Source organism: Vombatus ursinus, unplaced genomic scaffold (assembly GCF_900497805.2).
Source record: "Vombatus ursinus unplaced genomic scaffold, bare-nosed wombat genome assembly UNPS02009205.1, whole genome shotgun sequence".
Lineage (NCBI taxonomy): Eukaryota > Metazoa > Chordata > Mammalia > Diprotodontia > Vombatidae > Vombatus > Vombatus ursinus.
In genome coordinates this window covers 62,590,242-62,616,373 of record NW_020948983.1, presented here as the reverse complement: position 1 = coordinate 62,616,373, position 26,132 = coordinate 62,590,242, and the positions used below count along the sequence as shown (strand labels likewise).

Here is a 26,132-nt window from a genome sequence, read left to right as displayed (position 1 = left end):
GATAGATAGATAGATAGATAGATAGATAGATAGATAGATAGATAGATAGATAGATAGATAAGATAGATATACACAAGGGTAAACAAAATAATATCAAAGGGAAGGTACTAGCATTGGGGAATTGGGGGGATTGGGAGAGCCTTCTTGAAGAAGGTGGTATTTTAGTTGATACTTGAAAGAAATAAGAAAGTAGAAGTGAGTAAGGAGGGAATTCCAGGGAAGGGATGCAGCCCGCGAAAATGCAGTCAAGAGCACAAATGTCTTGTTCTGGGAACATCAAGGAGGCCAGAGTCCCTGGATCACAGAGTACTTGGAGGGCAACAAAGTCTAAGAAGACTGGAAGGGTGGAAAGAAGCCAGATTGTTTTAAAGATAACTCACAAGTAATAGGCACTATGTCAGAGCCTGAGATATGGCGTTCCCAACTCTACCTTGAGTGTCTTCCCATAGTAGTATTTCCCTTATGCTTATAAATTTTCTTTTCTTTTTCTGGCCAGTTAGTATTGAGCTCTAAGAACACAGTTTGAAACTGTTTTGAAACACAGTTTCAAATGAACACAGTTGAAAGAAAAATATTTACGGGCATCTTAATTATCTCAGCCTTTACCAGCCTTCTTATTTGAACTAATTGATATAATGGGTTTTTAAAACTTCTACAAAATAATTGCTTGTAATTGTCCTTGATCAAATGAGAGACTAAAGAGGGTATATTTATTCTCATTTTTTTGAGGTAATCGGGGTGGTACCTTTTTTTGCCCAGGGTCACAGAGCTAGTAAGTGTCTGAGGTCACATTTGAACTTGGGTCCTCCTTACTTCAGGGCTGGTGCTCTATCCACTGAGCCACCTAGCTGCCTCATTATTTATTCTCAATTATCTTGGTGAGCCCATTACCTTTTAAAATGAACACTCAGTCCCTGAAGCTTTCTCACACTACAATATCTTTCTGCTATGACAGTCATTCTCTCATTGGTGAGTTCCCTTCAGGACCCCCACTTTGGGGATAGGACCGAGCTGGCCATGCTTCTTCATTGCCCTCCTGGCTATGCCTCTGACTCCAAGGATTTCACCACTATGACTCAGCTGTCCCATCCTGGAACTCCTTTAAGCACCTGGGTCCTTCCCACCCTGCAATATCACCCCACCACACTGGCCCTCTTCTCCCATTGATAAGTTCTTTTCAGGGTCTCTATTTTGGGATGTGCCCAAGCTAGCCAAGTTTCATTCCCCTCCCAGTTGATCTTCTCCCTCTATTATCTTTCCCCTCCTTTTTAGCTCTTTCTCAAGTGTTGTCTTCCATGATTAGAATGTAAGCTGCTGAGGACAGCAATTGTCTCTCCTTTTGCTTTTAATGGTATCCTTAGCACTTAGCACAATGCCTGGCACATAGTAAGCACTTAATAAAAAGCTTGCTACCTACCCACCTACCTACTTAACATAGCTAAATAGAGACACAGTTTGGCATCCAGGACAACGCACTTCTCTTGGAGCCAGCAGACTTGAATCATGTTCCAGCTCTGTGAGACTGCTGACAGTGATCTGGTCTCTTTGAGCCTACTTTTCTCATTTGCAAAATGAGGAAATAATGAAACTGACAATCTCTTCCCCACTGGATTGCTGGGAGGAAAGTGCTTTGTAAATTGTAAGGCACCATAAAAATATAAATTTTTTATTGTAAATAAAATTGTAAATTTGTAAATTTTACTGTAATTATATTTGAACGGGAAGAAAACCTGAAGTCCCATACTTGCTAGATGGAGTATCTGTTAGACATTTTACTCCTTGTAATGAGCTTAAAAAACATAATATAACATTCTCTAACAATAGGCTCATAATGTGTGAAACATCACCAATGTTTTTAAGCTTTAAAATCAGGATGATTTTTCCTGGCAATTGCTAATGGCTTTCCTAATAAAGCAAAAAGGAAAAGTATGGGGCAGGCAGGCAGAGAGTGACCATTTTTCTTAGCTTGATTGCCAAGGTCAAGAATAATAGTAAATGTCATTTATACATGGGATTTTAAAATTTGCCAGACACTTTATAAACATTATCGATTCATCTGACTCTAAGAATAACACCTTGAAATACACCACAGGCATGAAAGTGAGTAATGGATTTGATCCTATTCACTTAGGCCTTCCCATTTTCTATTGCTTTACTGCTTCTTCTGTGACATTATCCCCATTTTACAGATAAGGAACCTGAGGCTCAAAATGGTTAAGTAATTTATTCATGGTCATGCAGCTAATAAGAATCAGAGGCAAGATTTGAACCCTGGCCTGGGTGATTCCAAGTCCAGCATTCTATTCACTATATCACATTACCTCTCTTAAGAAGCTAGGATTACTTACTTCTGTGTGTATTTCAAGTTGCTTTTATTCAGTACTAACTCCCCAGAAGTAGTTTTCCCCAAATTGTATACATTTGTAATATTTTCCAAAGAAATCTTCTTTCCAGACAATCAAAAACTTTTGCAGTTTTTAATGCCAGTGATGGCATGGGTCATTCATACATTTCACAGTTTTCCTTGTGTTGTTTGCCAAATGCCTGTTCATGATAAATCTATTTGGGTTAGAACACAGATATTCTTCAATTATGTTACTCATTCTTAGGAGGCACTCAAGAAAGATTTATTGGATAGAATTTGAAATGGAGTTCAACAAGCCTGTGTCTTATCTAGGACAGATTAACTCTATAAAACTCAGGGGTTTTGTTTGGTTGTGTTTTGATTTTGTTGGGGGTGGGGAGGGAGTAGGTGTGCGGTCATCATCAGGTTTGGGCAAGACAATGACGCATGTCTTTGTCCATGATTTGGGAATGTCAGAATCTACTAAAATTCCGAAGAATAGCTCCAGGAAATGATCTTTAATCACTCAGAATATTTTATAAAACCTATTTCAACTTGCTTGATGTTTTTCTTAAGATGTCTAACCCTATTTTATTTTCTGTTTTCCAGGTGTTTTCCCACCTGTGAGCCTTTCCTTAGCCATACTTCCTAAGTGTGAGCCTAGGAATTTGTCCAGTCCAGTGACCTGTGCTTGGCTTGAGAAGTCTACAGTAGCATAATATTTTGCTAACTCTTCCAACAGATCTATAGCATTATATAGACTTATTGGATCTCGTTTAAGCTGAACCAGTAGACAATTCAGTTTTGCAGACAGACAGCTAGCTAACAATTTATTTAATATTGCTCTTTTTTGATGAAAAACCTTTTCTATAGATCTTTTGGCTTACTCCCACTCTGGATTGGTATCCCAGTGCTGGAACACTTTTAGATTTTTTTTTCTTTCCTCTTTGCTTTTTATTTTAAGAGGTAGTTCTAGTATTCTTTCCTATGACCAATGGTTAGAATGCATCCTGAATATTGTAAAAGTTTACAGGACCTCACATGAAGACCAGTGGTGAAAGTAGTTAGTAATGGCTAAAAATTCCACTATTACTGTGTTATGTAACAAAATTGAATCGTTAAGCCTCCGGTCTCATCCCTTATCCTCTTTATTTTGGAAAAACTTTCAGAAAACCCAGACATGGTCTGAGTATGTTATTATTCCTCTCATCTGACATACTGAAACTCTCTCCAAATGATGAAATTTAAATATAAGCCAGGCTTTGAATAAGTTGTATGTCTAGATGAATAAAAAGTAGAAATCCTTGAAGATGGGCTTAGTACTCTCCAGCTGTCTGCGAGAGTGTAGTATGGGCAGATACCCACAGAATGAACTTTGGACCTCTGTTCCTCGGGAGTTACAGATGAACAACTTGATTCGACTTTGCATTCAGTCACCACAGGGCATTCAAGTTCCCACTCATCTTTCATTGTTCAATTCTGAATGTTTGTAATGTTTCAAAGGCTTGAGATGTAAATTCCCGTGGTTGGACTCTAAAAGCATAAACTGAACCTAACCTCAAAGACTCTTTCATCCAGTTATCTTAAACAAAGACTTCGTTACCATCCGTTAGGATCTTTCTCAAGCACTGGGATAAGAAATAGACAGTTTGAAGCCACCAATGTAGCTTCTCTTGCTTTGAGGGCCTCCTGGCAATCAATACTCTGGTTTTTCAGCACTGGTAGATTAGATTGTTTTCTCTGTATTTCTCGTAATGTGGCCACATCAAGCTTATTCCTCTAGGAGTTCTTCAACTATTATTATAGTTCCAGGGAAGTCTATTACATTACTCTGCCATTTTTATAATAAAACATTAGCTAGCTTTCAGATATAGTTTCATTTTCTGAATCAACATATTAGAAGCTAGAGCTCCAAGCCCAAAATGGAAATAAAAGTAAATATGCACACACACACACACACACACACACACACACACACACACACACACCTAGATACATGCACCTACCTCACAGGACTGTTGTAAAGCACCAACAAGCATGTTCTATGTAACATGCTTCACAAACCATCAAGTGCTACATTAAGGTTAGTCATTATTGTTATTATTACAAAGTCTTTGCAAAAGTATGTCAGCTCAAATACTTAAAAGCAAATCTTAGCCTCCCTGGACCTTGGTTTTTTCATGTAAAATGAAGGGGTACACTAGATCAGAGGTATCAGATACACTGCCCACATGCACCCATAACAATCCTGAGTAGGGCCCAAACCAGATTAAATGTAATTGGGGAATATTTAACAAAATAAATAAAAATATGACAAAACAGAGAATATACTACATTTGAATACTAAGTCAGTATGTAGTCTATAGGGATTCTTAAATACAGTTTAGTGATCCCCATTTGTATCTGGGTTTGACACCACTGAACTAGATGGTCTCAATTCTATTCTAATTTCCACAACCCTACTGTGCTTCTATTTCTAACTTCGTAAAAATAGAGATAATCCATGTACTTCCTACCTCATAGGGTTGTTGTGAGGATTAAATGTGATAATATATGCAAAATGCTTTTTAAATCTTAAGGCCTTATATAAATATAAGCTCTCATTGTCTCCCAACAGTTTCTGTTGGTATCCATGCAGTGTAAGAGGACATGAGGAAGCTTCCAAGCACGCTAGGTATGTAGACTCATAGGGTGTGTGAATTTATAGGAACACATAGACAAGTGTTACACAGAATGAATACATGTGGAGAAGATTGAAATATGAATCGTTGAAGGAATACTCACATTTATGAGATCACAAACATTCTGAAGAATTGGATGGAAACCTGAATCTCTGTGTCACATTCTTTACTCTGGATGCTTTTCTAATGACCATGGACCACCAGAACCATAAGTTATGGTTTAAACAACGCAAATTTTTTTTTCCTGGGCTACAATTGTTTCTTTCTTTCTTCCTTTCTTTTTCTCTTCTTTCCTTTGAAGCAAATACCTTTGGGGTGAAAGGCTTCACTTCAACATTTTCTGAACTTCTGTGGGATTCCCTGCCTACAAAAATTCTCTTTGTATGGAGTGCACAGTTGGAAAAAAAAAAAAAAACGAATGCCCTGATGCTACTTAACTTTGTTGGTCTCCAAGGCATCTGTTTCCTCTTCCCTTCTCCTCAAACTCTTTTTCTTAATATCTCTAGGCCTGGATACACTTACTCTGGCAGTTTAAGGATTCCCTGGGCCTTTACTTCTATTGGTATGTGTGCTGATTCTTATGTCCATGAAACTCCCTATAACGTTCCTGACGCATGCATTGGGCTTTCTTTGATGACAACCCCTTACCCATAAACCCACCCCAGTATGTGTTTACTATCATTGGGGCTTTTCTTTGTTCCGGTTGCAATATTTGTGCTAACTGGTTCAATATGAGGACTCCTATATTGTTTCCTTATGTTCATTCTCCCAATCCAGAAGGATACAAGTCATTCTTCCATTTACTGACATACTCTTCCAACTTGAAAACAAGATCTGCTTGAGTGCTGAACTTAGAAGGCTGAACTTGGAGATCATAAGACTTAAGATCAAATCCTGGGTCTGTCACTTACTACCTGTGTGATCATGGCAAGTCACTTAACCTCTCTTGGCCTCAGTTTCCTTGTCTGTTAAATAAGAGTGTTGGACTAGATGATCTCTGAGGTCCCTTCCAGCTCTGAATTTATGATCCTAAGGCCCTAATCTCTAAGTTGCTCCATGTTCTCTTTTAAAGCCAATCCTAACTCCACAGCTTCCATCACGCTAACAGATAATTTAGCTCTGAAATAGTCTCTGTAGTTGTCTGGTCATTGGACTGAGGAGCGGTTGAAATCTGTCAGTGCTAACTTTCCCATCACCCCCTCTTCAGAATACTTGTTGTCATCTGGTCAGTAACACTGCCTTCTCTCACCAGAACAACGGACAGCACTGAATAGAGAGAAAATACTTCCTCTAGACTTCAGCAAATGGAGTAGAAGTATTTAATTTCCTGCAAAAGTTTTCTTTCTTAATGTCTTCTTTAGTATATTTGACCACTGAGGCCCATTTTATTTAGTAATTTCTATATTTGCTGTAGTTTTTTTAAAAAAAAAAGTTTGTGGTCGGGGAAGGTTAAAGCTAAACTGATTTTTGTTTGGTTTTGGTATATCCAGTGATTTTAGTTTTCCACACTCTCCTCATAACCAATTGCCATGGATAATTAAGAATTAGTTTTCTTCAAATCTTTGTAAAAGCACATCCCAAATCTGCTACTTACTATGTGTAAGTCCTTGGACAACTCAATTGCCTGTTTCCAGACTTCAGTTTCCTCATTGGTTAAGTAAGAGGATTGGACTGGGTAATCACTCAATTCCTTCCTATTCTGAATCTTACTAATCCCTTCTCTTAGAGTTATAAAGATCTCTCTGAACACTTAGATCAAAGATATTACATTGTCTAAAGCAGAGGTTTTTAATTTGTGATATCTATGGACTTCTCTCAGAATAATGTTTCAAAGGGCATAAAATAAAATACATAGTATTACAAAAGAAACTAACTACACTGAAATACAGTTAAGAAAAAAAAAAGTGGTTTTTAAGTTTATGCGCCCCAGATTAAGAATCCTTGACCACAACACGTGATTGACCCTCACCAAAATAACTTGCCTCTTCTATCATTTAAGGACCTTGCCTCATACTTTACCAAGAAAATTTGGCCTATCCAAAAACTTTCTTCTCTCTAATTCAGATATCTCTTCAACAGTATCCCCTAGTCACTCCTCTTTCACTCTAATCTCAAATGAAGTTGTGTTCTATTTAATAAGGCCAACCCTTCTAACTTGTATCATTGATTCTATCCTGTCCCAATTCCTCTTGATGCATAAAGATGCTTTAATTATCCCCTCTCTAACTCATCTTCAATCTATCCTCATCTACTGGATCCTTTCCTGCTACCTACAAACAGGTCTAGCTATCCTCCATCCTTAAAAAAGTCACTCGATGTTACCATCCCTTTAAACTATCATTTCCCTCCCTCTCACATGTCAATTTCAAAATAAGATAAGGCTGTCTACATTATTTATATCTACCTCCTTACCACTATTCTGGATTCTAAATCTACCATTTGACTGAAGTTCTATTGAAAGTAACCACCAGCCTTTCTAATCACAAAATCCATTGGACATTTCTCAGTTCCCATACCTCATGACCCTTCTGCAGCATTTGATACTGTTAACCATGTCGTCTTCCTAGAAACTCTCTCCTCCCAGGATTTTTGTGATAATGCTCTCTTCTGGTTCTTCCCTGCTTGTCTGACCACTTCTCAGTCTCCTTTGCTGGACCCTCATTCATGTCCAATCTCTCGTACATAGCTATACCCCAGGGCTCTTGTTCTGGGCCCTCTTCTCTCTCTCTATGTTCCCTTTTGATAACCCTAACCCCTCCCATTAGTTCATTTGTTCTTTCTTTGCAGATGCCTCCAAAATCAACATCTCCAGTTCTCGTCCCTCTCTTGAGGTATAATCCCATAACACTAAGAGCTTGCTGGACATCCCTTGGACCAAAGGATGACAGAACCATAGATTTAAAACTAGAAGGCAATGGGGAGGTTATCTAGTCCAATCCATCCAACTTACAGATGAGGAGACTGAGGTATGCAAAGGTTAAATGACTTAATCAAGATCACACAGGCAGTAAATAGCAGATCTGTGATGTTTATAGAGGGCAGCTAGGTGATGCAGTGAGATAGAGTGACAGGCCTAGAGTCAGGAAGAACTGAGTTCAAAGCTGACCTCACATACTAACTAGTTGTATGACCCTGGGCAAGTCACTTAATCCTGTTTACCTCAGTTTCCTTATCTGTAAAATGAGCTGGAGAAAGAAATGGCAAATCACTCCAGTATCCTTTCCATGAAAACCCCAACTGGGTTCACAAAGAGTTAGGTGTTACTGAAAACGACTGAACAAAATTCATTCAATAAGAATTCTCCTCTTCACAGTGGATTTGTGTTAAACTTCATCCTCTTCTCTGTGACAACAGAGTCCCGTGATTCAATAGCAAAAGAAAAATCAAGAAAGAGAAAAAAAAACTGGAATTACTACATCAATCTCCTAAATGATGCGGCATCAACTAGTTTTTTCACCTCATTCTTCTTTGACAATTAAGGGGTTTTCTGGGAAGTGAGACAGTCTTCACTACACCTTTCTCAGACTTACTCCTGTCCAAAAAGGCAGCTGTTCTATGAATAGACCTACCAATACATCCTCATTAATGTAGTGCCTTGCACATTGCAATAAATGTTTGTTGAATGAGGTCAGTGACACTTAATTATGATAACTTGCAGTTATATGGTGCTTTACAATCACAAAGCACTTATATTCATCTCTTACTGCTTGACTCAATCAAGCAATCAACATGCACCTTTTATGGACTGATTAGGTGTGGGGGCAATGGTAAGGTGACTAGTATGGCAAAATTGGAAGGTTCTTGGGAAGTAATAAAAGGTAATAATGCAAAGATAAAGTGAGGCCAGCTAAGGACAAGCCTTGAACTTACTGCTGAAAAGTTTTGAACAAATCAGGTTAGCAGTAAGAAGCCAGTGTAGAAAGCAATAGCTGGGGAGAACAAGGGGTAGGTGAGAGGGTACTCACACCAGTTAAGCTAAATTTTTTCAGGAGAGAGTCAAGGTCAGTTGAAGGAAGAGGAGAAAGGAGAGGGTGCTGGGGTGGGGAAAGAAAGGAGAGTTTTACAGAAGGATTACAGAAAAAAGGGGAAGTTAATTGGAGGGAAACGAGCTAGAAGGAGATGAATAGAAGGAAAACAAGAGAGAAGTTACAAGGGTTTTGTTTTACTTTTTTTGTTTTTTCCAATGGGAGTATTAGAGGACAGGGTAAAGAGGAAGATATGCTGCAGCCAGCTCTACCAGCATGCCTGCTCATGAGAACCAATAATTAAATCTTCAGTGTGAGCATTCACAATTCAGAAATAAGCAAACTACAAATCTGTGCTTGATTTGCTTTGTGGATTATCTAGAGTTAATAAAGGGATAGAGGAAATGTTAATATGCATATTAACCCTTGAAGTATGTCATGTACACTTTCTCTTTTAGGAAAAAAAAGGAAAGAAAAAAGAGTCATTAAAGCCTCTTCTTTGTTTTTTAAGAAGAGAATAAAAGGAAAGCCCAAAAGAAGCACAAACAGGACAGCTTTGAAAGTTACAGTTTGGTTCAAATCTGGCCTCAGACACTTAACACTTACTAGCTGTGTGACCCTAGACAAATCATTTAACTCCAATTGCCTCACCAAAAAATATATATATATATATAATATATATATATATAAAGTATATATAGAGAGAGAGCATATATATGCTTAAAAAGAAAAACAAGCTATACATAAGAGACCTGCAGTTTCATGTCCAATTCTCTTTTTTTGTTCACACACATATACATATGCATACAGACATATATATGTGTATATATATATATATATACACTTAAGGAAATACACATTTTTCTGGGATTGAGTTCAGAATTTAAAAAATAAAAGTTGTGAGGAGAGAGTTTAAATTAAACAATTGGATCTATATGCATATGAGACTTTTAACAAACATTTTCTACACTCAGGAACAAAACACACAGATCATGGCATTATAGAATTTCAAACTGAAGGGGACCTTAGAGATGGTGGTATGATTTCAGGTTAGTGGTAGGTGGGGAAGAACTTAGTGGAAAGATGAAGCCATTTAGAGTTAGAGAGAATAGTGCTTATGTGGCTATAGAGTTGGGGGTAGGGGTATCCAGTTCAGCATAGAAAGAATTGGGACTAATTATGTGAGAAGCAGAAGAGGAAATTGAAGTTATTGGACTATAAGATCAAGTAGATCAGTAGATCTACTAGTAGATCAAGAACTAGAAAGAATTTGAGACCATCTAATTCAACTTTCTCATTTCATGTAAGAGGTAACTGAGGCCCATGGAAGTTAAGTGTCTTGCCCAAGGTCATGCAGCTAGTATTTGTCAGAGGCAGGACTTGAATCCAGGTCCCTGGAGTTCAGAGTCAATGTTCTTAAGGACAGAGATGAGGTTTGGTGGGCATGAAAGGACAGAAGGTAATAGATAAAGAGATTATGAACATGCTTTGCTTCTTGAGAGAAATTATTAGAGAAAGAAACATGTCAAGACTGGGAGGGGGAAGAATAGAAATAAATTTCCTAGAGTGAGATGGGAAGAGTCCTCTCCTTGGTGTTAAATGATTTCATAATTCTGTATCATCACCAGCAAATCCACACTAAGAACAGAATGAAGCAATTTCAAAGTATTTAAGTTCAACACAAATATAAATCAGGTAATACTTCACTGGTTCCTAATTTTTTTTATTTATTTACTTTACCAAGTTAAACACGACATCTGTTCTTCATTGAATGCTAATCACATTTAAAATTTGAACTTTGTAAGTCTGGTTTTGGGGGAAAACTGGAAAAAAGTAAATTTACTCTGAGTCATATAACAGAGTCAACCCAGAAGCAAACTCTCCAATAAATATACCTTGGAGTTTCAGCCCAGAGAGTAAAACTTCAGGAAACCAAGAGCAAATGAAAACACCAGAGTGTTATGCACCATACTTTCCTCATCTGTACAAAAAGAGGGGCTGGAAACAATGATTGCTCAATTTCTTCCTGCTCTAACATTCTATGACTGCGTTACCCACTAAGACCTGAACTCCAAAATCAACTCTTCTAAAAACTTTTGAGATAAAGTAATTTATGAACAATTCAACTTAGTAGGGGATCTGGAAATAAAATTGGAAGATGAACTAAATCTATGGTATTTACTGAGTAAAAATATGTGATGGTACAACGTGGGCTACTGCCCAAGTCCACACTTCAGAGTGTCTAATTCCTACCCCCCCAATCAATGTTAACACTAGTGAAGGGGGTTGGAAAGTTAATTTTTTTTTCAAAAGATTAAAGGCTGGGATAACCTTTCAAAACTTGGCACAGGATTTGGAACTGATTGGGACCTTATATGCAATCTAGTCTAACCCTCTGGCTTCAGAGTTAGGATTTGAACTCAGATAATCCTCTCTGACTACAAATCTAGTCTACTTCCTATCACCTTGCCTCATGGGGAGGGCAAAAATGGGTAGAACCCATGAAATAGTGAAAGATACATCTTATAGGTTTAATATCCTTCATGAAAACGAAACTGTTTGAATAAAATAACATAGAAAACTGATTGAGGCTTGAGGAACAGGGAGAAAGAAACAAGCATAAACATAGAGAGAGAGAGACGGACAGGAATAACTACCGACATTCGCATTTGGGAGTTCTGCTTACTCTTCCTGTTCCTCAGGGAGTTTAGAGCTCAGTAGGGCACAATGTAAAGGGAAAAGACCAGAAGAAGCACTGCATTTGGTATCAGAGGACCTGTGTTCAAATGCCACCTTGGAAGTTTATTTCCTGTGACTGTGGGCAAATCATGTGGCCTCTCTGGGCCTCAGTTTCCTCATATGTAAAATGAGACCTGGACATCTGTAACATGAGCTCCATAAGCCACTGTTGGTTGAGGTGAAGATGAAAGAAAGCTCTCACTTGCTGTCAAGCTCATATGCTTCTCAGAGCACCAGAAACTACTTCTCACTTAGGATAACAGAATCACAAATTTAGAGGTAGAAGGGACCATCTACTCCAACCTCCTTATTTTACATATGAGGAAACTGAGGCACAAATTGGTCAAGTGATTTGCCCATGATCATACAGGTATTAAGTGATAGACTGGCCATGTAACCCTAGAGAAATCACTAAATCTCTGAGCTTCACCAGAAAAAAAAAAAGAGTGGGGAATAATAATATTTATGCTCTCTATCTCATAGCATTGTTGTGAGGAAAATGTTTTACAAAGATTAAATAAACCACACATGGAAATGTGAATTATTATCATTGATGATAATGGCAGATGTTGCTTAAGCTATCCTAAAAATCTCAGCTGTGTGAATGCCTTTGGACCCAGAATTACCATCCCAGTTTCCTTCATGCAGTATGTGCTCCCAGAGATATAGAATTGAACCAGACCAGGGCACAGCTGCTTTAGCAATGAGCATAAATGATTTTTGCCTGGATACAAACATGTGGCTTTTTGTAACGTGATTGTAAATGAGATCGGAGCCTAAGGTGGCAGACAGGTGGCTGCTCTCTGAACTCCGAAGTATTGCATTTAGCTATGCGACCTTCACTCTTCAAATCCTCAAATGCCATGACTTCTAACCAGCCTCCCTTTCCATTTCTATCCTGAGCCACTGGACTCAAGCCCATTTCAGTGTTTGTAAAAACATACAAAACTACAGATTTGCACTGAAATAGCTTTCTCCATTCTGCCTAACGAGGCAGTTCTGCACTGAGTATGGGATACCATGTGCAAAAATAGCTTTAAAAAATAACATTAGAGGAAAAGGTGAAGATAGTAGGACAAGGTGGAAAGGGAGAAATATATCAAATTCCTATTTTTTTTCCTGGAGTAGCTCTTAAGTCATTTGCCATTTTTATTTGCTTCAAGTACTGGAGCAGAGAAAGCCACAGCTTATGCCCGAACTCCCAGCTCCCTCTACCTCATCAGGAGAGTCACCAAAACAGCCTGGCCCAAGCTAGGAAGACCTTTATGGAACGTAATTTTGCAAATAGGCTCAATGGCATCACTACAATACGTAAAGCTAAGCCAAGGCAAAATGATGGAATTATGTAAATATTTGGATGTGGTCGGCATAATCGGAAACACTCCCTCTTCTGAAGCTGACCTTCCTCTTTCATCACCAGCCACATGAAAATAGTATTCGGGTATAACGAGCAAATAATACGAAGCATGTGCCTTAGCACCAAGCGCTTTGTACGTTGCTACACAGTTACTTGGGAAACAGAAGCAGATGTCTCTGTGTTTAAGCCTGTTTTTTTCAGTGGCTTGTCCATTTGGCATCAGCCTATTAAACGCAAGTGCCTATCTGCAACCCAATCCATCCAGGACAGACAGTCAAAATAATGAGTAATACATGCAATAAATAGCACTGGCTTCTGAATATAGACACTGATTTGGGGAACAGCTCGCTTCCAGGAGAGAATTCAGTCTGGTGAGTTGGTCATTTGTATCTGGGTCAGTAAAATCAAGACACATTTATTAAACAGCACCTTGTACAGCGTACAGATCCTGTGTAGATGCAAAGAGGAATAAGATAGGAGTGTGCGTCCTCAGGAAGCATAAAACCTCCCAAGGGAAATAATGATAAGCTAGCAGAATGTAGCTTCCTTGTTGGCAGAGTAGGACCTGTTTTCACTTTTGTGTCCTCAGATCCTAGATACGTTGTATCTGGTACACAGTCAGAATTTAATAAATGTTTGCTGAATGAAGACATGAACACAAATAAGCATGACACCAAATAGAATTTGGTTAGTGTTTGGGAGAGGTACAAAGTGCTACATGTAACCTAAAAAGAGAAAGATTACTTCTGGGTGGGAGGGGGACTGGGAAGAGGGTTGGAAGAGATGTCCTAAAAGAAGAAGCATTAGCTATGGATCTTGAAGGATGGAAAGATTTTCAGCAGAGCTGAAAAGGACATTCTGGGCAGAGGAAGGTGGGTTAAATTCTTCAGGGAATGGTAGGGGTCTGCTTTGGCAAGATCTTCGATCATGTTGAGGAGAGCACTGTGAAGTCAGTAAATATTCACAATTCCCAGAGAAGCTGCAGGCTGATGTGCCTCTATGATGAATATAAATCAACAAAATTTGTCTTTAACTTGTCATCACCCATCATTGTGCAGAATAGGAGCCCAATAAGCAATTGTTGATTGAGGTGAAAATGAAATAAAGCTCTCGCTTTTTGTCAAGCTCCTGTGCTTCTGAGAGCACTAGAAATCACTTCTCACTTAGGATAATAGAATCACAAATTTAGGGGTGAAAGGGACCATCTAGTCCAACCCCTTTATTTTACATAAAAGGAAACTGAGTCACAGATTGGTCAAGTGACTTGTCCAAGATCACAGAGATAGTAAGTGATAGAGCTGCGAATTGAACCTCTGACTCTAAATTTGGCACTGTTTCTACTGCTGTCTCTTTTCATAAATTATGACAATGCAGTCTCCTAGTTGATGACCTCTGTCAAGATGCTAAAACAAAACAAAACAAAACCAAAAATCCACCAGCTGTCCTCTAGAGTCAGAACCATTAAAGGAATATTTCACCAGAGGGAAAACCAGATTTTAAATCAGAAATTCAAAAAACTGACAAACAAACCCCCACTTTATAAATTAAGTGAGATTTAGATGGAAGAAAAACTCAGACAAGACCCATCAGTTTCAGCCAACCACCATTATTAAAACATTGACTTTATTTCACACACACACACACACACACACACACACACAAACACACACTCATATAGGGCTAAAGTGCTGAGATTAGAAGACTAAAATATGCCTAAAGGATACTGGAGTTCACTAAATTTTCCCTAAATAGAATTAGAGGTAATTAAGTATTCTATAATTACCTTTAAGTCACTAAGTAAAACACTTGACTGACAACCTGACCCTTATTAAAATACTCTTGGCTCTTTGGGGCTATAACATCTAGAAGCACCTCCAGTATCATTAATTCCATCATGGGACAACCTTTGACCTTTCCATTATCATGATTTCTGTTACAATCTTTTTTGTTTTATTTTTTATTAATTTATTTTGATTTATCAACAATCACTTCATAAGCATTTGAGTTTTAAATTTTTCTCCACCTCCCTCCCCAAGACAGCATGCAATCTGATATAGGCTATACATATACATTCCTATTAAACATATTTTCACATTAGTGATGTTGTAAGGAAGAATTAGAACCAATGGGAGGAACCACAAGAAAGAGAAAACAAAACAGAAGGAAAAAAAAAGAACAAATAGTATGCTTTGATCTGCATTCAAACTCCAGAGTTCTTTCTTTGGATGTGGATAGCATTTTCATCATGAGACCTTTGGAGATGTCTTAGATCCTTGCATTGCTGAGAAGGGCTAAGTCTATCAAAGTTAGTCATCGCATAATGTGGCTGTTACTGTGTACAACATTCTCCTGGTTCTGCTCACTTCACTCAGCATCAGTCCATGCAAGTCTTTTTGTTTTTGTTTTTGTTTTGTTTTGTTTTTTGTTTTTTTGGTGATGCAGTCGGGATTAAATGACTTGCCCAGGGTCACACAGCTAGTAAGTTCCAAGTGTCTGAGGTCACATTTGAACTCAGGTCCTCCTGACTCCAAGGTCAGAGCTCTATCTACTGTGCCACCTAGCTGCCCCCATGCAAGTCTTTCCAGGTTTTTCTGAAGTCTGCCTGTACATCATTTCTGTAACACAATAGTATTCCATCATATTCATATACCACAACTTGTTCAGCCATTCCCCAACTGATAGGCATCCTCTCAATTTCCAATTCTTTACTACAAAAAGAGCTGCTATAAATATTTTTGTACATGTGGGTCCTTTTCCTCATTTGTATGATCTCTTTGGGATACAGATCTAATAGTGCTACTGCTGGGTCAAAGGGTATGCACATTTTTATAGCCCTTTGGGCATAGTTCCAAATTGATCTCCAAAATGGTTGGATCATTTCACAACTCCACCAACAATGCGTTAGTGTTCCAATTTTCTCACATCTTCTCCAACATTTATCATTTTCCTGTTTTGTCATGTTGGCCAGTCTGATAGGTGTGATGTGGTACCTCAGAGTTGTTTTGATTTGCATTTCTCTTCTCAATGGTGACTTAGAGCATTTTTTCATATGACTATAGATGGCTTTAATTTCTTCATCTGAAAACTGCCTACGCATATCCTTGGACCATTTATCAATTGGGGAATGACTTGTGTTACAATCTTTTAAACCAAAGTGCTACTTCTCAAGGGGCAGCTAGGTGGTGCAGTGGATTAGAACACTGAATCTGGAGTGAAGACTCATCTTCCTGAGTTCAAATCTAGCCTCAGACACTTACTAGTTTGGTGATTCTGGGCAAGTCACTTAACCTTGTCTACCTCAATTTCCTCATCTGTAAAATGAGTTGGAGAAGGAAATGGCAAACCACTCCAGTATCTTTGCCAAGAAAATCCCAAATACAGGCAGTTAGGTGGCGCAGTGGATAAAGCACCGGCCCTGAAGTCAAGAGAACCTGAGTTCAAATCCAGCCTCAGACCAAACACTTGACACTTACTAGCTCTGTGACCCTGGGCAAGTCACTTAACCTCAATTGCCTAAAAAAAAAAAATCCCAAATGGGGTCATGAAGAGTTAGACACAACAATAAGGACTGAATAACAAAGCTATTCCTTAGATAAGCAATGCTACTGGGTGTCAACAGGTATCACTGCTGAGCCTAAGGCAAAGTCAAGGAACTGTGATTTCATAGGTGTATGAACTCCTACCAATCACAAGGCAACCTGACTATATGTAATTTAGTAGATGGTAATAAGGCAACATTTATTAAGCATCTACTATTTGCCAGGCACTATGCTAAGCACTTTACAAATATTAGTTGATTTGATCCTCACAATAACCCTGCAGGGTAAGGTGCTATTATGACCCCCATCTTACAGTTGGGGAAACTGAGGCAGATAGAAATTAAGTGACTCATCTAGGGTCAGAAAATTAGTAAGTTTATGAATCTGAATTTGAACTCAGGTCTTCCTGACTCCAGACCCAGCACTCTATCCACTCGCGAGAGTCATGTGAAGTGCAAAGGACAAGTGGATTGCTCAGTATCCCCCAGTTAGTAATTGTCAGAGGCAGGATCTGAACCACAGAACCCCGCACTCTATCCACCAGCCCCTCTGCCTCTTTGGAGAATACTTAGAGTAACTTAAATTCTTTCCTCAGTGTAGCTATCTCCTTCATCAAATACACAGATCACCATCCTTCCATGTGTGTCCATCCTATGGGAGTCTTACCCATGCTTTCCTATGAAATCTCCAACAATTTTGGAGGCCTTCCTCCTCTCTTTAGACTTCAAGATGGTCCATCTGTTCTCTTGTTCTTCTTACATGACCAACCCCCTCCTCTGACCAACATTTGGTCATCAATTATGTATGTTATTCCACTTCATCATCCTCTAAGCATACTGCAAACCATGTCTGCTGACCATGCACCTTTCCTTTGCTTTCCAAGCTGTCTAGAATTTTAGTTCTTCTGTGATCATTGTGTTCCAGGATTCAAAGCTATGTAGCAGAACCAGGATAATGCCGATATTAAAAAAAAATGTGCCTTTGCAACAATAAACCATTTGGGATCATTAAAAAAAATATATTGATGCAGTTTCCCAAATGTAATTCAGCTGCATTACTTCTCCCTACTTTCTAGGTCCGATTTATTATTTATCTGCAGCATGGATAAAAGATACATGTAGTGATAGATTAGCTCAATGAATTGCCCATCCCATAGCTGTGCATATATAATTTTGGGGGGAGTAAGGAGTCTGGGTCATTCCTCTGATCAGAGTATCTCTCTACCAATGCAGATTGGTATCTCTTCCACAACTTAAAATCATAACATCTGTGCTTGAGGCACCAAAAAATTAAGTAATTTGACCATGGGCACAGAGCCAGTATATGTCAGAGGCCAGAGTTGAAACCAGGCCATTCTGATTCCAATGCAAGTCCTATATCCACTGCAACATGCTTCTCTCCTGCATATCACACTTTCATCCGCTTTTTCAGGGGTTGAGAGAAATTTTAAAAAGAGGAGAAAAAAAATCAAGACAAAAAAAGAGGTCTGAAATCTTATGCTATCAGCAGTCGCCTCATATGTCACAATTTGCCTAATCCTTCTTAAGTCGCTTTCATTTCCAGGGAAGCCAGTGAATGAGAGAGGAGAGAAAGGAAAAAAGAGAGAGAAGTATATGACACTGAATATAGTGAGAAACTTGGAGTCCCGAAAACCTCAGTTCAAAACCTGCCTCACATACTTGGTAGCTGTGTGACCCTCAGCAAGACATTTGACTCTTTGGGTTTTAGTTTTGTTTTCAGTAAAATGGGAATAATAATAGCACCTACCTTATAGGATTCTAGTGAGAATTAAATGAATTAACATACATAAAGCACTTTTGCTACTTCTGCCCTACCACCATCACCACCACTACCTCTACTACTACTACTACTGCTGCTGCTGCTGCTGCTACTACTACTACTATCACTACTACCATTACCAACACAACCACCACTACTACTACTATTGCTGCTGCTGCTATTGCTATTACTACTACCATTACTACCACCATCACCTCTACTACTACTACTACTACTACTACTACTATCACTACTATCACTACCACTACCACCTCTACTACTACAACTACTGCTGCTACTGCTACTATCATTACTACCACTACCACCTCTACTACTACTACTACCACTATTACTATTACTACTACAGATTATTATTATCATCATCATCATCATTATTGGAAAATGAGTAACACAGCATAAATGGATAGCCCTGGGGACTCAGGTTCAACACTTCTCTCATTTTCCAATCTTGCCTCTGACTCATAATGGTTATATGATCTGGGTCAGTGACAACTTCTGAGATCCCCGGATAACTCTCTGATAGTAGTTCTCAAAATTTTTGGTCTCAAGATTACTTTATGCTCATAAAAAATTATTGAGGATGCCCCAAAGAGCTTTTGTTTGTATGGATTAAATCTATTTATATTCAGTATATTATAAATTAAAATGTCTTAGTATTATTATGAAAATAGTTTTGAAGTCTTAAACCCCCTGAAAGTATCTTTGGATCCTCTAAACTGTTGCTCTGACTATAAAACTGCAGAATGTTAACCTCTGTTGGTAGAGGAAGCACCTGATGACTCCCTTATATTGATGAAATCATAGGTCTGGGCTGAAAGAAAAGAATCTGAATAATAGTGGTTATATCTTATTAAAGGAGCTGCTTAGGTGAAGTCATTTAATTACATACCTATGGATATGACTAGCAGAATGGAATAGTTCCCTAAAGAGATCAAAGTATCATTTGTATGTACATGGAAATAGCCTCATTACAGTGGGTAGGACGGGAGACACAGTGTTCTCTCAAAAGGGGACTGAAGTTTTTGGAGGCCCAGAAACAGATTTTATTTTAATAACTCTGTATTAACTTTACAGAGAGAGAGAGAGAAATGGATGGATGGATGGATGGGTAGACAGATAGAGATATTTTTTCTACCTCTGTATATCCTTTTCCTCACTGACCCTCATAGGAACTCTTTGAGATAAATACATATCTTTTTTGGGTGGGGTGGTTCTGGTCCCTGGTATCTTAGACAGTTGTGGGAGAACTAATAGGTTAAGTTACTTGTCCATGGTCAGGCTGCTAGGTTGTCCTAGAGATAAGATTTGAACCCAAATCTTCCTCATTCCAAGTCCATCATCTACCCTTGTGGCTGCTTTCCAACTATGCGTCTCCAAAAATAGGTTATTTTTTTCTAGTTATTCTTTTGATTTGCCTCCAACTGCATATAATCATCCACTCTGAAAAAAACCCAAAACTTTCCACAGTTCGGCAGAGAGAACAGATACCTGACAAGTGTCTCTTAAGACTATGAAGGCCTGTTTTATACAAAGAACGGCAATCAGCAATTCTTTGCTTCCAACAAGAGGCAAAGAGGGTAAAGAACCAGTGGACAAATTTACCAAGAAAGGCTGTGAAGTCTCTTCTTAGAACATTGTAAAAATAGAAAAGATTAATCTTTGTAGGGTAATTTAGGTGTAGTCCTGCCAAGGGGAACACATTTTTGGGAGCTCCTTCCATCCAGAGGAGTCTGATTCAGATCATCAGTGGCAGCTAAAGAAGGAACTTTCTTTCTCCTCTATTTCTGGAAGGAGACCTGGTCTCTCCCAAACTCCCCCTCCCCTGAACCTCCCCCACAACTAATCCCTAACTTCTGGCCGACAGTATCCACAGAAACAGTTACAAAGCCCATGGAGCAGCAGCAGCAGCAGCAGCAATGTGTCATCCCAGGCAGCCCCCACCCTGTGCTGTCTTGGCTGATGGTTTAACAGGATTGAATGTATGTTGTGTGTTGACATAGGCTACACATACAAGGTGGGGGGGGTTGAGGAGGGGGGAGGAAAAGTCCCTGTCTCTGGCAATGGTAAGCTTCACCAAACATTTAAAAATCCCTCTGGCTCTGAACCAACAATCCCACTTGCAGCCAACAACCTAGAGCCCATTAAAAGTCCTGTGCAAATACAAACACTCCCTCCATTAGGCGAAGGAGAAACAAGGACTATGTCTTGAGAGTTAGTGAGCAGTTGCTGAAACTTGACTAGGGGCTGGAGTCCCTAAAGAGGAAATATCACTGCATTAAAAACCACAACTATTTCTAATGCATGCAGCCAGTGACAGGGAAGCCAAAGGTGTTGCTGGAAGGGTTACATAGGTGAGCTTTATTCTGACACACCCTTGGTCAGTGCCACTTCTGGGGACTAAGAAGCAATTGTGGTTTCAAGAGGTGACTCATTAGCTGATTCACAAGCATGGTATAAAGATAGACGTGACCTCCCAAGTGCACCAAAAAGCCAATGTACAAGGAGCCAGCGTTATTAAACAAAAAGAAATCATAGAATTCTTAGATTTCCTCAGGTATTCAGCTAGGGCAGCCACCTTTAGAACTCCACAGTGGATACCTGCACCTACAAGAGCTCAGATGAATGTAAGTCTCAATACAAATTCTCTTTAAGTCCTGTGCAGGTGGGGAAATTAAACTCAAAGAAAAATCTCAGCATCACAGTATAATCAATATAGATCTGGATTTTACAGCTAAGGAAACTGAGGCCCAGGAAGATTTAGTGCCCAAGGTCACAAAGGTAACAAACAGTATTTGAACCCAGGTCCTCTGACTTTAAAAGACTCTGAAATACCTGTAGACATACTAGTTCAATTAACCAATAGATATTTCATTGAGTTCTGTGATTCTGTGATGCCTCCTAAAGTTATACTTTGCATTGTAATAGTAGTTGCAGATAGGTATCTGGGAAAGCACAGTCAAAGAGTCCCAGTGGTTTCCAAAGCCCTACTCACCAGACCATCAGAAGCACAGCTTTTGGGAAGAAGCAAAATGTGGCATAATGCAAACAAGAGGTCATAAGCCTAGAAATATAAGATGAGAAAGGAGAAGTTAAAGATGAGGGCAAGTGTAATTCCATGTGCCATAGGTAAAATACAACTGGAATGTCTTTCTTTAAAGGTATGTAGCAAAGGTGGAACCAAGGGCAGGTACCAGGACAAATGCAAAAAACTGGCATGTTCCTATGAAAATAATTTCAGGAACGTTAAAGCCAACAATGAGCTGAGGCAACAAAGGGGTCTTTTAAAGTTTTGTTGAAAATAAGATCAAAGGAGGATTAGACTGATTATTTGGGATGATGATAACAGATGATGGAGGAGAACTACTCAGCTCTTACTTTGCTTCTATATCAAGAGCATTTATCTTCAGACTGAAACTATAGAACAGAAATGGCAAGCAGGTAATCAAAAGCCAAGACAAGAAGAGAAAAAGAGTGCCTAGATGCCCTCGATGAGTTTAAGTCAAAAGGCCAGAACTAACTACTATGCATCCCAAGATATCAAAAGAGTTTGTAAATGAAACAGCTGGACCATTGTTGGTGATCCTAAAAAAAACGGGAATAGGAAACTGCCACAGGACTATAACAAACAGGGCAAATGCAATGATTTTTGAAAAAGAGTTCCTAGAGGTGTTCCCACCCTCCTCTGAAATTTCAGGGAGCATAGCTCCACACAAGAACCAGCTATTGACTCAAGAACCTGGAAGCCTAACCTAGCAGCTACCCATAGGACACACTCTCCCTAAAGGAAACTCTTAAGATTCTTCCAAGGGAGAAAGGGCCTGTAAGGCCCTATAGGACCAGAGAGTAGGAATTAACTTTGCCATACTTGCATCCTACCACTGTAATCTCTTCCCATGGATAGTATACATATTTGTGGGAAAACATACTCCAGAATTTTGGGGGAGGGGAGGGAATGTTTTCTGCCAACCATCCTTCCTTTACCATCTTAGTAAATGCCTTTGCTAAAAACTTTAAGGGAGAGGCACATGAGAAGATAAATGAACTTAACTTTGATTTCTGGCAAAATTATTGAACATGTTATTAGAGAGATGGTTTATGAGCACTTAAAGAAACAGTGACTATTAAATGACTCATGAATTCATCACAAACAAGTTATGTTAAACTAAGTTCATATCCCTTTTTGACAGTCACTCAAATAAATGATCAGGGGAATGCCATAGACATAGTATAACTGTACAATAGCAGCAACATTATTAGCAATCAACAAAATTTCTCCCAATAATGGTATGGCCCAGATGGTGAGATTCGTACCAGATGACAGTACAATGAAAGACACTAAGAGTTGGTTGAATGACCAGATCCAAAGAGAAATGATTAATGAACAGAGAGAAATATGGAGAGAGATCTGAAGTGGACAGTCCCAGAATTCTATTCTTGGCCTTGTTCTGTTTAACATCTGTACGTCAATGAAGACATAAATTTCACACTTACCAAATCTATGCATGATAACAACTTGGGAGGCATAACTAATACAATGAATAACAGAACTAGAATACTAAAAGACCTTAATAGGTTAAAAGAATGGTTAGTAAGATGATATTAAATTAGGATAAATTTAAAGCCCTATACTTGGGTTCAAAAAAATCAACTACATCAAGATAGAACTGGGTAGTTGTGGTTAGAAAACAGCTTATGTTAAAAAAAAAAAAACTTGGAAGGGTGTTTGTTTTTACTTGTACTACAAATGAAATATGAATTACCAACTTGATCTTATGTTAAAGTAATAGAAATAGTATATTCAGAATGAGGGTAATGCTTAAGGCTACTGTACTCAGCCCTAGTTAGATTATATATTAAGCATTATGTTCAGTTTTGGACATAGCGTTTTAAGGACATTGACAAGGTGAAGAGTGACCTGAAGAAGAGACTATATATGGCAGGAGAAAGGAAGGAATAGAATAGAACAGAAGGAAGGAAGGAATATCTTTCTTTAAGTATCAGAAGGGTTGCCATATGGAAGAGAGATTAGAATTGTTTTTCTTGGCCCTGGAGGGGACAAAGGGCAGGAAGAAGTGGGACAAAAATTTAAGATTTTGAAATTTCAGTTCAATGTGAGGAAAAAAAAGTTTTCTAGTAAGTAGTGCTGACTGAAGGTGGAATGAGCTGTCTCTGGAGGTGGCAAACTACCTTCCCTACCCTCCCTCCAATCACCAGAGATTTTAAAGCAGAGTCTAGAAGATTACTTCTTAGGGACACTTTAGTATCAGTTTCTGTTCAGGGATAAATTAGACAAAATGATCTCTAAGATGTCTTCCAACTCTAAAGTTCCATCATACTATGATAGAAAGAATAGAATAAGGAAGAATTGGCCATTCCATCAAAGTATAATGGAAGAAAACATCTTTTTTAAAAAATTATTTTATTTTTAATTTATGGGAAAAACAAGTATTTCCACAACATAGTATAATAAAAAAGATGATTGCACAGGAAACTGCAAATCTGTTATATATAACTTGTTATTCCTTCTAAATATATAATAAAATTAAAATAAACATTTATTTAAAAAAATTAAAAAGCTCTCAGAAGAAAGAGAGGCAGTGGAGCACAGTGGAAAGAACATGAAACACAAAATAGAAGGTCTGATTCAAATTCTAGCTCTAATACTTACTGGCCATGTGACACTAGGCAAGCCACTTCACTCACTCTGGAGCCTCAGTTTCCTCATCTATAAAATGAAGATAGTAATATTTGTACTATCTAACTCATAAGGGTGCTGAGAGGACACACTTTGTATACCTTCAAACAACCTATAAATGTAAGATTATTAAGCCAATAACCCTGCTGGGCTGAGAGCATCTCAAACAATAAGCACTTATTAAACACCTGATATTTACCAGGAGCTGTGCTAAGTGCTAGGGATACAAAAACAAACAAAAAGATAAAAGACAGTTCCTGACATCAAGAAGTTCACAATCTAATGGGAAAGCCAACATGCAAACAACTATATACAGGACACATCAGAAATAATCAACAGAGGGAAGGCACTAGAATTAAGAGGGATTGGGAAAGGCATATGCCATAACCTCAGATTTTTCTCTCCTTTCTTGTATCTTTTTCCCTCCTGTCATAATCTACTTCTTCCCTCCTTCTGAGGGTTCTTTCTACCTTCTTTTTTCAATCATCACTTTCTGCAACCAGTGAATCAGTCAGAGAGATAAAGCCAGTGAGGCTCAGTCAACCACTTGCCACCCCCTTTGAAAACAAACAACTGTAAAGAGAGCAGACTAGCAGTTTGAAAACAGGAGGTTCAATTAAAAAAAAACTGGGGTGGACAAATACCAAACGCCAAGTCGAACAGAGGCAGGAGCTGCAGCTTCCCTCTCTTATGACCTAGTACTGGCAAAATAGCCTAATGTGGCCAATCCAACCAAAATACAAAGGGCCTATGGTCTGCTCACTTGTGAGCTCAACCACTTTAATCCCAGGGTGCACTGTGAGAAAGAACTCTTCCTTTGATCTAAGATGTAGTAAACTGTTTGGATTCTACAATGCATGCTAAGTAACAGTGCTACCAAGCCTATGTGATGTGGGTTTCTGATCTCTGTCTAAATGAAATAGAGGAAAAAAAGAGAAAGACTTGTCCAAACATCTGTGACTGTGAGGATTTGAAAGTCAGGAAGTCATAGAAATAGACTTTTTAGAAAAAATTCAAAAGTCCCAAAGGCCCAATGGGCTTCACTATCCAAACAACCAGTGGTAGTCTTTTTTGCAAATATCTCCCAAAGAAGATGAGAATTTCTGAATCAGACTGGAGGTTTCCATTAAAATTTCCCTTCATGTTGCTTTGACAGCTTATTCATATTCAGAAATAGATATGACGTTGGTTAGACCAGTCACCAGACATGTCTTCATTTCAGTAAGGTGGCCAGGCTTATTCTCCAAAACACATGAATAAGACCTCTCTGCCACATTAGACACTCTTGTTCATGCTCTTCCTTGCTGAAACTATCTCCTTGCTTGGTTTCCACTATATAATCATGATTCTCTTCATCTCTCTTTGATCACCTTTTTCCTGTTTCTTTTGCTGTTCCTTATTCCTTCTCCTACCCCTAAATATGAGAAGCATCACAGCTCCTGCTATGGACCTGAAGGAGGAATTTGATAAAAAGTTCTAATGATTGAGGACCAAAGCTTAAAATGGAGGCTTTCATCTCTACCCCTGCTAATTAAAAAGAACCTATATATTATCACTTCCATTAAGGGATATGAGGAGGGAGATGCCCAGATAATGAAGCTCAGGTGTAGGAGAAGACTCTGAATGTCTAGTTAGGCAGCTGGTGAACTAGCCCAGGCAAAGTAAGACTGTAGTAAGAGGCAGAGGTGAAGTCTAAGCTAGGACTGCTCTTCATAGGAAAATAAATTCAGAGCTGGAAGGCAGGGGACCAGGAGGGAGAATTTAGAAAACCCAATTTAATCCTAACCCCTCATTTTATGGATAAAGAAACTGAGACCCAGAAAAGATTAAGCAACTTAACCAAGATTACTTAGTAGTAGGTTAAGTGAAAGAACCAGGAAATGAACCCAAATCCACTGACTACAAATACAATTCAAGTTCCATTGTACTGCAGGGTCATTTCTATGTCAGGGCCTAGCTAGTTATATTTTGACACGTGCTTGTCATGTCTTCCTTACAGCTATAAGTTCTTT

General features: G+C 38.7%; 1 protein-coding gene across 4 annotated transcripts in view; it reads right to left on the bottom strand.

The window, feature by feature from the left end:
* Window positions 1-26,132, bottom strand: part of THSD4 (thrombospondin type 1 domain containing 4) — an 865,877-nt gene that overhangs the window by 716,306 nt on the left and 123,439 nt on the right. For 3 of the 4 annotated variants that reach the window (XM_027852227.1, XM_027852225.1, XM_027852226.1), the window contains one exon: window positions 21,418-21,486. The exons of the other annotated variant lie outside the window; for it this stretch is intronic. In XM_027852227.1, the coding sequence (XP_027708028.1) occupies window positions 21,418-21,486 (69 nt within the window). The remainder of the gene's footprint in view (window positions 1-21,417; window positions 21,487-26,132) is intronic. 4 annotated transcript variants of the gene reach the window in all.